Raw genomic sequence first — 16,715 nt, forward strand, 5'->3', positions numbered from 1 at the left:
TTTATTCCACTTTAGGCCTTGTTTTGGGTTGAAATGGAATTAAACTAAGTTCCATTCCAATCCACTCCAACATATATGGGTTAAAATGGATACACATGCATCCAAATAAGACCTTAGAAAATATGATAGTCTTGGAAATAGCAAAACAAAACTTTAAACTGGCCTTTGTACTTAAATATTTTCATTAAAGAAATATAGTCCTAACCCGCAGCAAAGCAGGAATCCTGACCTGATTAACCTCAAAAGATAGATACAAGCATGTGGCAGCTATTTGATCTATATAAAAATGCAGAATCCATTTCTCATGTTAAAGTCAGTACATTAACAATCTTACGGAGCTACCACCAAACGTGTCTATTTGCCTCACAGCAATACAAGAAACCAACATATTATTCTTACCAAAAACAAGGAAATCAGTGCAATTAAATTATAAAATAGTAATGGGCACCTTTTAGCCAACCCTTCCCAGTAACAAACCCTTTGATGCCTTCGCAGATAGACCACCGTGCTGGTTGACGTTGATAGTTTCTCATTTACCATTATTTGGGTAGACCTCCCTCTCGCATAGTGGAACAGAAGCAAAATTGTTCCAGCATTGCTACCAAATCCACTAAACTCAACCTGAAGCAACCTTTTTGCGGACGACTCTCTTTCGACGAGGCTTAGACAATGCAGCCTCGGGTCCACCCTGCTTGATGCCTAGAAGACCAAGGCCAGATACAATTGCATCCTTGGATATAAACCACCTTGAATCCTGTTGGTCCATGTAAACCTCCACAGGCCTCTTGTAGGCTCTCAGCAGTCGATCTGAGTACTGTGGATCAGCTTCCTCGCCAAGCCATGTTCGCCTTGATGCCTCACCAATCTGAATATTCATCAGTCTGCAACGTAAACATCATTGTGTTAGTGCTAGAACAAGCACTCAGAGAACAAGCAGCAGTTCCATCACTGTGTAATATAAAATGGGCTGAGTTCACATAATTGCTAAGCACAGAAATGCAGATTAAGATTATACAAATAAAAAGGTCAGAGATGAAACACAAAAGAACCACAAGAAAGGAGGGTACAATTAGGTTCAGAATATGAGAATAACGTTAAAAACAGCAAAAGTATGAATGCAAGAGTATAAAAAATATTGGTTGATGATAAGATCAAAACAATGTTCTAAAGTATTGAAATGCTGAAAACTTATCTGATCCAAGTCTTTGTGAACAGATGGACACTAAAAGCACTGCCCAGGTGTACATGTTACTCCTTCCATCCCAAATTATAAGACGTTTCACTTTTTTGACTCTAAGTTTGACAACTCGTCTTATTCAAAAAAAATGTTTTTTTTTAAGAAACACAGGAGAGCTGTGTTTCATTGTATTAAAGAGAAAGGGTGGTCCTCAACATGATCCTCACTCATACGGGGACCAAATATGAGTGAGGCAAATTACATAGACTCAAAACTTTTCCACATAGCTCACACACGACTCACTGCCCTAGATTGCAAAAGTAAGTCCTAACCCCTGCAGTTTCTTCGCACCAGCCAAGCACCATAAGCCATGCTCATCCTTCAGTTCCCACAAAATTGTGTTAACTGAAGGAGAAACCCCCTGAAATACACAAGCATTTCTATGTTTCCAAATAGTCCAGACGCCAAGAATAATTAGATTGTTCACTCCTTTTTTCTGCTCCTTCTTTACTCTACTCAACATCTTACGCCACCAATCTGCAAAGCTCCTTTCATTTTGATGGGGGACTAAATCTGTTAGCTCCAAAGGCTGGAGCAATCTGAACCACACTTGTCTTGCCACCACGCATGTTGTTAATAGGTGTTGTATAGAGGGCATTTATCCGGATGAGGGAGGCCCCTCTTAGCAAGCCTATCTGCTGTCCAACATTTGATTCGGATTGCCAACCACAGAAACATTTTGCATTTAGCTGGGGCCCAGGTCTTCCACAATCGACGCCAAGGTTCAAAGGTCACAGCACCAAAGAAATAAGCTTTATAGGCAGATTTGGAGGAGTAACATCTGCTAGCATCTAGCCTCCAAATGTGACAATCCTCTTGATCGGTCAAAGCAATTTCTATGAGGCAGTCCCATAACTGTAGGAATTCCCTAATGCCAACCCAAGACAAGCCTCCTTGGATGTCCCTGGGCCATTCCCCATTGTTGAGAGCCTCGGCCACTGTCCGGGTCCTGCGTATTCTAGGAGGGACACATGCAAAGACTGTTGCCGCAAGATTTTCAATTGAGCAACCGTGCAGCAAACGATCGGTCCAAAAAAAAAGTGATATTTTACACAAAAATTTTAATAAGACGACTGGTCAAAGCTGGTGTAAAAAAAGACAAATGTCTTATAATCTGGGATGGATTGAGTATATGCCACTAAATTATGTATGCTGACCAGAGAGGTCACTGATGTCTCTAACATGTTCACAGGGGCCATCCCACCGAATGGAGTTATGGTTTTCTTATTTTCTCACTGTTAGTCTATAGGAGTACATAACTTCTGCAATCTCGAGTTCTCGACCAGCAAGTGGATTGAGAACATGGAGAATAAAGGAATATGCTGTAACCAATTCGGAACCTAATACTTTGATATTTACAAATATGTATATCCCTGTTATTATGTGGCTGTTCAGATTGAGAGAAGAGAGTTGAGGGGAGCACCGGTGGCTGCCGCGCTACAGTACCCGCGGGTACTGTTCACAGGCTAGGGCTGCAAGGGCACGAGAGGGCCAGCCGCAGGGCCTTTGCCCACGGCCGGGCAAGAGGGAAGGGTTTTCCTTCTTAATTCTTGCTTGATTAGATTGATACACCTCCTCTCCTTATATAGAGAGGTTTACTTAACTTACAAGCAAGGCTTACTTGATCCCTAAGCAAACGACCCTTATCTCTAATTAACCCTTACACTAAGGGGCTATATAGCCAACCCAGACCCAATAGGCCTGGGCCTCTTGCGTATCCTTAACACTACATCCCACCTAGACATGCAGCTCGTCCTCGAGCTACAACCTAACCAACTTATAATGATGACTCGACTTGACACAAACTAACACCTAAAAATAAGCCTTTTACATCTCGGCTTATTTTAGGCCTACCCCTACAGGATGCCCTACGAGGGGGCGGCCTCCACAGCCCTTCTGGCCACGCCTCCACCGTCGTCCTAGGGGTTCCCATTACCCAGGTCAAGTTCCCGGCGGCACCTTCGCTGCTCCTGGCCTGGCTCGTCGACTCGTCGGCACCCATCTAAACGACGGCGGGCACCCAAACCTATGTACCGCCGCTGCCCTCTACTGGGGCGGGGCCTGCACACGGGGGCATTTTCCCTTCGGGCACCCTGTACGGTGGCGTTGACAGGCCCCTGTTCCACGGCAGCAGCCAGCCTCGGCATACGGGGACGCTTCAAGGAGTGCAGCACATGCTTCTGTTCCTGAGCAGCCCCCGCCACAGTTCTACAAGCTTGAGTTCCAGACGTAGAGATGCGGGCTTTCCTCGTCGGGCCTCATGCGCCGCAGTTCCACCAGCCCCTGCCGCCGCCAACGACGACTTTTCAGCCGGCCTTGCTGGCGCCGCCCCTGCCCTTGACGTCGCCGGATGTTGTGGCGGCGGCTAGGGCTGCCGTTGAGGAGAGAGATGGCAGCTGCCGCGCTACAGTACCCGCGGAGCTACAGTACCCACGGTTACTGTTCGCAGTGGGTGTTACGCGGCAGCTAGGGCTGCGAGGGCGAGAGAAGGCCGGCCAGGGGCCTTGCCCACAGCCAGGCAAGAGGGCAGGGTTTCCTTCTTAATTCTTGGTTGATTAGATTGATACATCTCCTCTCCTTATATAGAGAGGTTTACTTGACTTACAAGCAAGGCTTACTGACCCCTAAGCAAGCGACCCTTATCTCTAATTAACCCAATAACACTAATGGTCTATGGCACCAACTCAGACCCAATAGGTCCCTTACGTACTCTAACACTACACCCCACCTGAGCTGCAACCTAACCAACTTATAATGATGACTCGACTCAACACACTTAAGAACAAGCCTTTTACATCTCGGCTTATTTTATTATTCTCAACCTGAAATGGACTAGGATGCTTTATTTGAGACTCCTGCACGTAAGGTGGACACCATCTGCATGCCGGACCTGCACAGGTACAGCCACCTGGATCCCATGGATACCTTTTTTTTCTCTAACAGCGCAGGAGAACTGCGCGTCATTTCATTAAGGTAGAAACAGGTACACAGGTCCAAGAGACCCAACACCCACACACACCCCACAACTCACACACCCCCACACACACTGGACTTTGGATTTACATAATTACCACATCAAGAACATGAAAACGACCAAAAGTCTCCAAACCCTAAGCCCCATGAGGCAGCGACCTATAAATAACTTCCTGGAGTTTGGCGGCCCCAGCCGAGCACCAAAGCCCTCCCTCTGAGCTAATTGCCGCAAGGACTTCATGAACACTTGGCCTCTTCTTATCGAAGACACAAGTATTACGATGCTTCCAAATCTCCCAAGTCACTAAGATAATCAAGGAGTTGAGGCCTTTACGCACTTCCTTGGGGACAGCAGCAGAAGATCTCTTCCACCATCCTAAGAAACGAGTCACAGATGGCTGTGGTGCCAACTGCAACAGCCCCAAATGTTGAAAAACCAGGGACCAAACTTGGCGAGCAAATACGCAGCCCACTAGCAAGTGATTAATTGTCTCATCCTCCTGATCACATAATGGACATTTCTCTGGATGGGGCAGGTTCCTCTTTGCTAAACGATCAACTGTCCAAACCCGGTTGTGAAATACCAACCATATGAAAAACTTGCATCGCGGAGGAGCCCAGGTTTTCCAGATTCTTCTCCATGAGCCAAACTTGATGGATCCCTCGAAGAAGGCTGCATAGGCTGATTTACTGCTATAGGAACCATCCTGTGTTAATTTCCATCTAAATTGGTCTGGAGTTTCTGGGTGCAAGACGAGACCATCCACAATATCCCAAATCTGGAAGAACTCCAGTAGTCCAGCATGACCTCGACTGTACGAGCTCCCTTGACATCCTGAGTCCAACTTCTATTATGGAGAGCTTGTGCCACAGTCCTTCTTTTGGCTGTACGTTTTGGAACTGCCTTGAACAAGTTAGGTGCCATTTCAGCCATGGTATGCCCATCCAACCATCTATCTGTCCAGAAAAATATTTTTTCCCCATTTCCGACTATGGCATCAACTGCAACATGGAAGACATCCCGGGTCTTATTAGGAACAACAATAGGAAGGCCAGCCCAAGGCCTTTCCTCATCTGTCCTCTAGGCCCACAGCCACCTAATTTTAAGTGCGCAGCCAAGCAATTCTAGGTTATGAATCCCAAGGCCTCCGTATTCAAGTGGCCTTTGTACCTTCTCCCAGGCAACCAGGCAATTGCCACCATTGGCCTGCTGGTGGCCCTTCCAGAGAAAACCTCGCCGCTTTTTATCAATGGCTTTAATCACCCATTTTGGTAGGTCCAAGGCAATTAAGTGATATATCGGGACAGCCGTCAGCACAACCTTCACCAGTACCAACCGTCCGGCCCTGTTCACAAGGGAAGCTTTCCATCCAGGGAGATAATCTGCCACCTTATCAACTAAAGGTAGAAACACCTCCTTAGTTGGTTTTCCGATGGAGAGTGGGAGGCCAAGATATGTGCAAGGAAAAGTCTTTGTAGAGCATGAGAGAATATTTGTCGTGAGCGCCAGCTGCTCATCAGTACAGTGAATAGGAGAAACAGAACTTTTAGCCAAGTTAATTCTGAGACCAGAGGCATGGCCAAACAAGTCCAGTATGTGCCTCATAGCGATCAAATCCAAGTTGTAGGGCCTCAAAAATACTACTGCATCATCAGCATAGAAGGAAACCCGATGATGTGCTTGCTGAACAGCTAGAGGCTGCAACAAACCCATCGAAGTGGCAATATTGACCATAGAGTTCAGGACATCCATAACTAGAATAAACAGCATTGGAGACAACGGGTCTCCCTGCCTTAGGCCGCGGTGGTGGAAAATAGTGACCCCGGGTTCTCCATTGACCAAGATCTGTGTCGAAGAGGTAGACAGGATTAAGCAAATGAGGTCTCGCCACCGCTGACCAAACCCCACCTTCTGCATAATCTCCAGGAGGAACGACCAAGAAACAGAGTCAAACGCCTTGGAAATGTCCAGCTTAAGAAGGATATGCGCCTCTTTCTTCTTATGCAGAGATTTAACCATTTGCTGAACCAACATAAAGTTGTCATGTATTCTCCTCCCCCGCACAAAAGCGCTCTGGTTTGCAGAGACCAAGGAAGGCAATAGAGGAGCTAACCGATTAGCCAAAAGCTTAGTCACCAATTTGGCAAAACTGTGAATAAGACTTATAGGCCGAAAGTCCTTCACTTCAACAGCATCCACTTTCTTAGGCAGTAGGGTAATGTAAGCCGTGTTCAGGAGCCGAAATTTGAAAACGTGGCCTTGCTGGATGGCGTCTAACGCCATCAGCACATCCCCCTTAATAATGCTCCAGCAGGACTTATAAAACCTCCCTGTGAATCCATCCGGCCCTGGAGCCTTGTCCAAGGGCATATCCTTTATAGTATCCCATACTTCCTCCTCAGAGAATTGAACATCCAACTCAGATAAATTATGGTGCTGAATATCCAAGGCCTCTAAATCAAGAGTGTATTCCCTCTCTTCAGCCCTGCCCAGAATGCTATCATAGAAATCATCCACTGCCTTCTGCTTTTCGTCCTGTGAGACAACCACCTGATTCCCAACTTGTAATTTGGAGATGAAGTTCTTCTTTTTTCTATATCTAGCCTGTTGGTGGAAGAAAGCAGTGTTAGCGTCACCTTCCTGGATATAGAGGATCCTAGAACGCAGCCGCGCAATGGTTCTCTCTAAGGAAGCCAAACCTAGGCAGTGAAGTTTTAATTTCTTTCTCAGCCAATCCTCATGATCAGAGAGCGCCCTAAAGTCTCTCTCTATTTCCAAACGATGAAGGATCTCCTTGGCCAATTCTAGCTGAGCTTTGATATTCCCAACTTTCCATTGCCCCCATTTTTGCAACCCCTTGCTGAGACGCTGCAGCTTAATGAAAAAGCGCTCTACCGCACAATTAGATTGTACCGGAGCCTCCCAATTCTGTTTCACAGCATCAAGAAAACCAGGTATTTTGGTCCAGAAGCTCTCAAAATGGAATCGACGCTTGCCGGTAGTGCTGACCTTCAAACCAAGAATGAGTGGACAGTGATCAGAGACTCCCGCTGTTGTGCTTTGCAGTACAGCATCAGGAAAAATATTTTCCAAATCTCCACAACAAAAAGCCCGATCTAGCCTGACCAAAGTAGGCCGGCGGGACCAGCCCGGGCGCGGAGGGGCGGTATTCTCGTCTGGTGCTACGCGTACTGACCCGGAGGGGTGGCAGAAGGCGCTTTCTCGCGGGGCTCGGCGGCGGCAACGGCGCGCAGCTCGTCCTCCACGCCGTCCAATCCCGGCGGACCTCGTCGGCCGCTGTTTTAATTGCTTCTCGCCCTCGCACACTGCGGCTCTTTGCCGCGAGAGGACCTGCTGTTTCCGCTGCCGATCCCAAGGCCACCGTTCCTACGAGTGCCCTGCGCCGATCATTCGCGGGAACCGCGGGAACGCTCTTCCTCGTTTGGCTCCTGGCCGTGCCTTGGTGTGGCGCAGGGTGTCTCCGGCCAACGAAGCCGCGAGTGCCTCCCCCCCCCCCCCCCCCCCGCAACGGTCTCAACCGGCGGGGGTGTCTGGTGGCGCTCCTCGGCGTGCTCTTGCTCGGGTCTCTGTGTGGCGACGGATGTCCCCGGCCAACGAGGCTACGAGCGCTGCCCCCTCGCAACGGTCTCATCCGGCGGGTGTGGTTGATGGCGCTCCTCAGGGTGCTCCTGGCCGTGTCCCCGTGTGGCGACGGGTCTCTCCGGCCACCGGCACTGGTTCGACGCAGGGCCCAATGGAGGTTCATGGCCAGGATCATCCTACGCGAGATGGGCGGCAGCGCCGTCGTCGTCGTCCGTCCCGGTCCCAGGGTCGCTCAGGGCAGGAGCCGGGCTCTGTTACGGGTGCTAGTCCGCTGTCGGGTGCGACCTCATTGGAGACGGCCCGTGAAGATTTGGAGCCTCCACCGTGCATCATTGACTGGTCTGATCAGGTGGCTAGGGCTGTGGACTTAGCAAACGCGGTGGTGGTGTCCGTGATCAGTGATGGTCCACTGGCCGCGGTCGAGGATGTGGCAGCCATGATTGTGGCCAGAATTGACGTTGTTGCCAGCTCCCTAGTGCTTCGTCAGGCTTCTTCCTCAAGCTACCTGCTGGTCCTCCCCGGCTTGCCCTTGGTGGAGCGTCTGGTTGGGCTGCGGCAGCCGATCGGTTCGTCTGGGTTCAACTTCAGGCTTCTGTGCAAGCGTTGGAGTCGTTTGTCTGGTGCTGATGGTCGTGTTCTGCCATTCCTGATTGATATTGAGCTACGCGATCCCATGGATACCATCTGGAGTTCTGGACGAAAGGGCTGCATGAGTGTGGCCCCCAGGAAGTGTTCGCCACAGCGACCAACGAAGACGCCCTCATGATGGCCGGTAGCGGAATGTGGAAACGCTAGGCAGTGCGCTCCCGCCGATGACCCCATGCCGTCTCCCCGCTGCATGGCTGCTGGTCTGCATCGCAAAGAGGGGTGGAGGGCTTTCGATGGAGAACGACAAGGAGGGGAGTGCCTCTCCTACCGCCGCCGAAAACTTTGAGTTCGCCACCTGCGTGGCAAACAGCATGCCCACCGCCCGTGGGAGCAACCACAGGCCCAAGATCCCTGACGCAGCGGACAAAATCAAGGTCCTCCGCACAGTGAAGAGCAACTTGGAGCTGCGAAGGGCTGCAGGGTTAAATTAGCTGCAGATCGCATCACCCACACCTGCCGACGAGCCAGGAGGCCGCGCGCAGCAGGCCTGCAGACGCACTACCGCCGACTCCTGGCGGGTAAGCATCTTACCCGTCGGCTCCGCCACGATGTATGTCGGCTGCTCGTTCTGTTGCGACTTCTCACCCTCGTCCTGGATCTACTGGACGCCGATGCCCCTATAGAAGATCCCATCGGTGAATGTGTGCTAGAGGCGCGACATCCGTAGCTGATGGATGGGAACTAGGGCGGTTGCCTGCATGCCTTGGAACGGTGGCGCCGTGGGGTGCACGCTTAGGAAAGGCAGCACCGTTGGCTGCACGTCCTGGAACGGCAGCAACGTCGTGCCGTAGCCTGTCATCCCGTAAGGGTAGGCAGCAGCGGCTGCTGCAGATGTCGAGGGCAGGGGGGCGCCGGCAAGGCCGGCTAAAAAGTCAGCGGCGGTGGCAGGGGCTGGTGGAACTGCGGCGCATGAGGCCCGACGAGGAAAGCCCGCATCTCGGCCACCGCCTGACCGATGCCGGACACCATGTGGCCGAGGTCGAAGACGGCCGCTGTCAGCTACTCAGGCATCATGGGCACCAACGGTGAAGACGCGGGCGCAGATGGAGATGGTGCAGGTGCGCCGGACTGCACCAGCGCCGTCGTGGTCGATGGTGGGAGGGTTGCCGACGGCTGGGACATGGGCAGCAGCATGGTGGTGGTGGTAGGCGGCTAGGAAGAGGTGGGTGGAGTACGCGACATCGTACCTAAGATCTCAGATACCAGATGTTATTATGTGGCTGTTGGGATTGAGAGAAGATCTCTGATACCAGATGTTATTATGTGGCTGTTGGGATTGAGAGAAGATCTCTGATACCAGATGTTATTATGTGGCTGTTGGGATTGAGAGAAGAGAGTTGAGGGGAGCACCAGCAGCTGCCGCGCTAAAGTACCCGCGGCGCTAGCGTACCTGCGGATACTGTTCATGGGCTAGGGCTGCGAGGGCACGAGAGGGCCAGCCGCGGGGCCTTTGCCCACGGCTGGGCAAGAGGGAAGTGTTTTTTTCCTTCTTAATTCTTGCTTGATTAGATTGATACATCTTCTCTCCTTATATAGAGAGGTTTACTTAACTTACAAGCAAGGCTTACTTGATCCCTAAGTAAACGACCCTTATCTCTAATTAACCCTTACACTAACGGGCTATATAGCCAGCCCAGGCTCAATAGGCCTCTTATGTACTCAACAATCCCAAACTAATGCAATTCAACTGAAATTCCTCATGATAAGAGACCAATATAATGGGCAAGTTTTGAAGGGACCAATATAATGAACCTAAGACAATAACTCATAGCATAGAACCATACCGCACAGATAAGAAACACCAGTGAGAAGATAAACAGCCAATCTATGATGTACTAGCATATGGTATCATGTATACATGTTAGTGAGTATCAATTACCCATATTCAAACCCTTGCCCATCTCATTAGGCCAGGATATGAGTAAAAAAAATATCCAATAGAAATGGGTAGGATAGAGTATGGGGAATAGATTATCCATGGGTAAGTCTTTAGCGCAATTAATAATCTATTAGTAGAAATGGATGGATCAGGTTATTCTGTCATTGAAATGTAAAGATCAACCAGAAGGACCTTAATCCTAAGGAGTTACAAGAAGACCCAAATTATGTCATCGAAGCCTCATGATGCTACTAATGTCCATCTCAAAAATTAGTTCATCTCAGCATTCAGCTCAATTTTGCTTATTACGCACAATGAACCACACCAATGACTTAATCCATGAAACACTAATGTATTAAGAGAAAAGATCAATACAGATTTACCTTGCTGCTGTGCTAAAGAAGATTGCCACACCCAAAACATCAAAGCGCTTGACCATATATTGGTCTAGTCCACAGAGCAATTGATAACGCAAGTTCGCATAGAGTCCTAGGAAAGCTCCATAACCAAGAGCATTGGTGCTGATAGAGGGAATAGTCACCGATAACCTAAATTGAAGGGTAGTAATATAATAATTAAAAGGATGCATCAGAGAAGCCTTAGAAGGATGCTTTTATATGACTTTCAATACTATGATAAAACCACCTCCTTTCTTTTCTTGCAGACAAGACTTTTGACATACCACCTTGAACAGAGCCAGCCACAAACCCAACCAGACTAAGCTCAGCAGCTTTATAAAAGAATGCACTGATTCGTTTTGGTAGATCAAACTCTCTCAAAGGATAGCTCTTCTCAAATATGTTATTTGGAAGTTTCTCAATTGCATTTTGGAAGTCAAATCGAGATGTACTTCCATATGAACGGCACGGTGCCAAAAGCCCAAGAACCATCAGGTTGCAACACGATGCAGTCAAAGCATTCACAATCACCAAGTCCCATTCTTGTTCAAACCTGATTTCCATGAAATGGTTTAATGATGTAATAAGGTGAGATTGTTGAATAGCTTTTGAAAAGGTAAAACATACCTCTCCTTGCGAATATTCATTTCCCACCAAATAGATGAGGAAAAGGTAGCCATAAACTCCAAGGCCATCTTATGTGGGAATGATGGATCTGCAAGTGTCCTGCAAGCAACAGAATATACTGCATATTTGTTTGAAAGAAAAGCAACTTGCATTATTTATTTTCTCAGAGTTTTTATGACCAAAATAGTAGCATGAAACACAGGTTTTATTTCAGTATAAGGTCTCACAATATCTCATTATTAATAATTCAGTCCCTATCCACCCACCCCAGACCGCATCTACAGCAGGTGGATCCTTTGCATATGCTACCTGTAGACTGGTGGGTGGGTGGTTCTGCTCTGGTAGGCACATGAGAGAAGGATTTGAGGGAACTTAGGGTGGTGGTTAGAGGAGGGGAACGGCTGCCCTAGGGCTAGCCACATCTTAGAGAGGGTGGAGGGTGGCCGCCAGCTGGCACAGGTTGGTGGCATGTCCACCAGCGGCTCCAACACCTCGAAGGTCCATTTAGACACATGAGAAAACCTTATAACCCATCTGACTTGGAAAGAACAATAATGAAACCTATTTTTTTGGCACGTGTTCTTTGCATAGACTATTTATTGAAAGTTGAAACAGTCATATCCCAACAATGCAATGCGTGTGCCATGCGTGTTTTGTGTTTACCCTAGCAAGAAACTAGATATTAAATAATGATTATTATCAAACTTCATAACAGCAGTATATATGTGAAAAGCATATTCATTTAGATCCAATGTGTCAGAATTCACTCAGTTCAACTTTGAACTAAACTCTAAAATTATGGAAGCAATCTACCTTAACAAAATATGGTGTCAACAAGCACATGATTCTGGAAGTTACCTTCCAACAAGACCTCTGGAAAGCCAACCTGGAAGAGCTCTTGAGAAGGACCTAGTGTTTGTAGGTCTTGCAAATATTGACAAGTAACGTACCATCTGTGCAGAACTCACCAAACCCTGCAACCAGACATATATATCTTGTAAATTCATGTTGTTTAACTATCGTACCAAAACTAAAGTAAAAAATATGAAAGGAGTGGTCAAATTTTACCATCTCACAAGCTTGGCGGAGACCAGCAGGCAAATTACTCATCGTCTTGCACCATTCTTGCAACACAGCTTCTATAAACTCTCTATTGAATAGCTGCCTCAAGAAAAGAGCACTTTAACTCACAAGCCTCAACGTATATCAGGACATGGACACAGTTTCATCTGAATTCAAAATATTTGCAACCTCACCTCTTGTACAACAATTCGCCTCCTAAAAAGCCCACCTTCTTCTTCCTCTCCATCATCAAAATCATCAAAGTAATCATCATCATCACCATCATCATCACCACCATCACCCCCACCATGACCGATCCTTTTTCCAATATCTCCACCACCACCACCTGTTGCCAGCTGAAATATTGAAAGGAAATTTGTGATTAGTAAATGCAGTTAGGAAACTTAATAATGCACAAGACCATCACAGTTTATTACTTTGTCCTAACCATATAGCAAATCAGGTACAACAAGAAGTAGATTATACGAAAGGATATCCGATTTCAACTCAATCCAACCATATAACTAGCCATGCATGCTCAATAAAAACTTAAGTCAGGTGTGTAACACCAACTCAATGTAACCTGAAACCGGAAAACAGGTCAGCTCATCACTGCATAGTTACCAAATTCCCATGCAACTCTACAAGATGCATAATCATGACTTGATTAGCTAGGCTACGATGTCAACATTGGCTATTTCTTATACTACTAATAAGCGGCTCCATAAGTCCACACAAAACAATCCATCACCATTTCTCTTACTGATGCCACATGGCTCCAACACAGGAGTTTTTTTGCTGCAGCACTCTTACAATTGAAATCAAAGTTTTAAGCTTAAGTAAGTAGCACCAAGTTCACATATTCCCACTGAAACAGTAACAACTGATTGAGAAATAAATTATTACTATCAGAGTAAACGACTAATGCCCCATCAAAATAGAACACAACAGGACGATTAAAACATCAGAGCAAGGTAACACCCATCAATAAGCATGGTTATTAAGGTGTGGCTTAAGCATCGGAGCGGTCTAGGATCGCCTCAGGGGCAAGGCAACACCCCGTTGCCTTAAGTGCATGCTGATGTCCCCTCGATTTCACCGTTTCCTCATCGATTCAGATGGTGGCCTGCTCGATTTTGCTTCTGCTGGCTTGTTTTCTTCCATATCCCCCTCGTCAATTGCTCAATCTGGAAGGGGACAGCAGTGGCTGTCGACTGGGAGCACTGACCAGAGGGAGGGGAAGCAGAGGCAGAGGGAAGTGGAGAGCAGCACATCCGGAGGAAAGGGAAGCAGAGCAGCGCATAAGGAGGGGCAGAGGGAAGCAGAGCAGGCATTCAGGCAGAGGCAGAGCAGAGGTGGAGAATGAGAGAGAGAGGAGCGCCAGCGCAGGAGGGGATCGGGATCAGGAGTTTGATGAAGCCATGCCAGAATTCGGCACATCTCCAAGCTCCAGCTCCAAAATTCGGAGTGGGTCATCATCCCTAGCTCAAGAAATTGTTGGAGCTAGAGCTGTGGCCACATTGAACACATTTGGTTGAGCAATTTTCTTATCATTGTACATTAAATAGATATGTTAAATAATCTTTTAATTTATAGAAACTCCAAAACATGCATGGTTCTTGCCATCATGAAGTTGGAGCTGCGCCAAACAAACCCAAGTAATCGACAGAAAATCAAACCGACAGAAATAGAGAGGCAGTGTAGTTCTGGCCCTTTTCAGAATGCCTATTGCCTACTTGCCATGGGAGAAATAGAATAAGCAAAGCAAACACCAGACTGAGCATTTGTTAAACAGATATGGAATCCACAGTACCAAGACATGTTCAGGCACACACCTTTGGATGGAAAAGTGCACAGGAAACTATCATTGTTTTGAAGATGTAATCAGGACTCCACAATGCACAGGTGCCTCAGAAGGTCTCCTTTGGACATGGCCAAACCACCTCAACCTATGTTGAACAAGCTTTTCTTCGATTGTTGCTACCCCTAGACAATCGCGTATATCATCGTTCCGCAGTCGGTCCATCCTTGTGTGACCACAAATCCAACGCAACATATGCATTTCCGCGACACACAGTTGGACATGTCGTTTTTTTGTAGGCCAAGTGGCCAACATTCAGCTCCATACAACATAGCGGGTCTAATCGCCGTTCTATAAAATTTGCCTTTAAGCTTTTGTGGTACCCTCTAATCGCCGTTCCATATACAACATATTGCGACACTCATGAAAGGCAATAGTCGGTCACTAAAAAACTGTCTTCTCCATGATTTCCATACAACTATTCTACCATCACCAGTTTTCTGCCCCGCATGCCTTATCCAATACCTTGGCACTCTTTATCACTGTAGTCACCACTGTGTTAAACATGGGCACTCCGCAATCTTTATTGCATCCAATGGCCTTGGAACACAAAGGCTTACATCCCTAAAAAATCCTAAACCCAATTTCGGAAATCCCCCTTCCTCGCAGCAAAAATTACACAAACCTGCGAGAGGATTAATTAAGATAAGATAACAACCTCAGGCATGATCTTCTTGCGCCGCTGGGAGAGATCGAGCTTGGCCTTCTCGAGCGTGACGGCGCCGAACGCGCCGTACTGCTTCCGTCCCCCCTTCATCGCCGGCGGGGCGCGCGGCGGGGCCGAGGCTGGTGGCGCCGCCCCCGTTCCCATCCCCGCCCCCGACACCGTCGCCGAGAGGCATCTCTCCAGCGACGACGCGGCCTCCGACCGATCCGCCGATGGAGGCGGGGCGGAGGTCGAGGAGGCAGAAACGGCGAGGCGGACGGCCGCGGGGGGGCGAGCGCGGTGGCGGGACGGGAGGAGGCGGAGGAGGCCGGTGGTGGGGTTGGGGCGCGCAGGGCAGCGATGCGGATGGGTTATGGGGTCCGGGGAAAGAGTGGGGTGGAAGGCGGCGAGGTACGACGCCATGGGACGCGCAGCGGAGGCCAGGGTAGGGTTGCTGCTGGCCCTGGGCGCCGCGCCGTCGGAAGCTTTATCGAAGGGAGGCTATCTCTTCATCACCGGGATGGTTTTATCAAATTTGATTTTGACGAGCAAACATGCCCGTGGTGGGAAAAAAAAAATAGTCACTCTGTCCCAAAATACAAGTTATTCTATTTTTTGAAGTCAGTTTTTTAACTTTGACTAATTATATAATAATAACTAACAAATATGTTTGTGCATTGCAATATACAATTTATATGTAATTAAGTGAATAGCTTGAGATTTCTTTTTTGTGATTGGAATAACTTGAGACTTCGTATTAGTCTTGTGTTACAATTTATTTTAAAATATTTGAATGTACACTTTATAACTTCTATGGTAGCGGATGGTTTGGATATTTATTTAGTGATCATGCCATGCGCTTTAATTTATCTTGGACTCAAATACAGAGGCCGGACTTTTATGCTGTATCTGGACACGTGCTACACTTGGGCCCTTTTAGTTCTCATTGTCAAAAATTTTCTTATCCAATCTTTGAACGCATCATTGAGTATTAAATATATATAAAAAATAACTAGGTATATAATTTATATGTAATTTACGAGACGAATCTTTTAAATCTAATTAGTTTATAATTAGACACTAAATTAATTCTATGATAGGCTTTGTTTAGATCCAAAAACTTTTTGGATTTTGACACTGTAGCACTTTCGTTTTTATTTGACAAACATTGTCCAATCATGGAGTAACTAGGCTTAAAAAATTCGTCTCGTGATTTATAGGTAAACTTTGCAATTAGTTATCTTTTTTATTAATATATTTAATGCTCCATGCATGTGCCGCAAGATTCGATGTGACGGAGAATCTTGTAAAGTTTTGGGTTTTTGTGTGCATCTAAACAAGGCCATAGTCAAATCTTAAAATTTTCGCAAACTAAACACTCATATGGGAATAAGAGACCTCAAGATTTTAATCAATGATCATGTTATACACTGCGTATAATTTTTTTTCTGGTATGTGCACAAGAGACTTGAAGATTTTAATCAATGATTACACTACACACTAATTTATTTTAGAATTGGACTCCATGTACTCCGTGTATTGACACAATCACACGTTACTGTAGTTCATATTCATATAGAGAATGATAAACTGCCTCAATATGTTATTTTTAATATTACGTATGGATATGTATATCACATATGTGGTGGCGATACATGTATATATATATAATTAAAAATATAAAAAATCAAGGATCATATATTAAGAGAAAGAAATGATTTTTTTCAACAAGAAGAAAGGAATTAATCTCCTTATGCAACTAAAAAGAAAGAAAGAAAGA

At 46.9% G+C, this 16,715-nt stretch overlaps 1 protein-coding gene across 1 annotated transcript; it reads right to left on the reverse strand.

The window, feature by feature from the left end:
* LOC8086174 (protein RETICULATA-RELATED 1, chloroplastic) lies at window positions 248-15,456 on the reverse strand. The gene is made up of 8 exons (XM_002443099.2): window positions 14,948-15,456; window positions 12,623-12,784; window positions 12,435-12,527; window positions 12,225-12,340; window positions 11,367-11,465; window positions 10,987-11,292; window positions 10,725-10,889; window positions 248-881 (listed from the first exon to the last, which is right to left on the reverse strand). The coding sequence occupies exons 1-8, from the start codon at window positions 15,356-15,358 to the stop codon at window positions 617-619; spliced, it is 1,617 nt and encodes a 538-aa protein (XP_002443144.1). The 5' UTR covers window positions 15,359-15,456; the 3' UTR covers window positions 248-616.

Source organism: Sorghum bicolor, chromosome 8 (assembly GCF_000003195.3).
Source record: "Sorghum bicolor cultivar BTx623 chromosome 8, Sorghum_bicolor_NCBIv3, whole genome shotgun sequence".
NCBI classification, from domain to species: domain Eukaryota; kingdom Viridiplantae; phylum Streptophyta; class Magnoliopsida; order Poales; family Poaceae; genus Sorghum; species Sorghum bicolor.

Bases quoted from the DNA above. Each gene is read 5' to 3' on its own strand.
- LOC8086174 (XM_002443099.2), bottom strand. From the start codon at position 15,358: ATGGCGTCGTACCTCGCCGCCTTCCACCCCACTCTTTCCCCGGACCCC. The intron at 11,466-12,224 runs GTAACTTCCAGA...TGTTGCTTGCAG, and splicing joins TCCAGAGGTCTTGTTGGAAG to GACACTTGCAGATCCATCAT. The intron at 10,890-10,986 runs GTGGTTTTATCA...CCTTCAATTTAG, and splicing joins TCTGCAAGAAAAGAAAGGAG to GTTATCGGTGACTATTCCCT.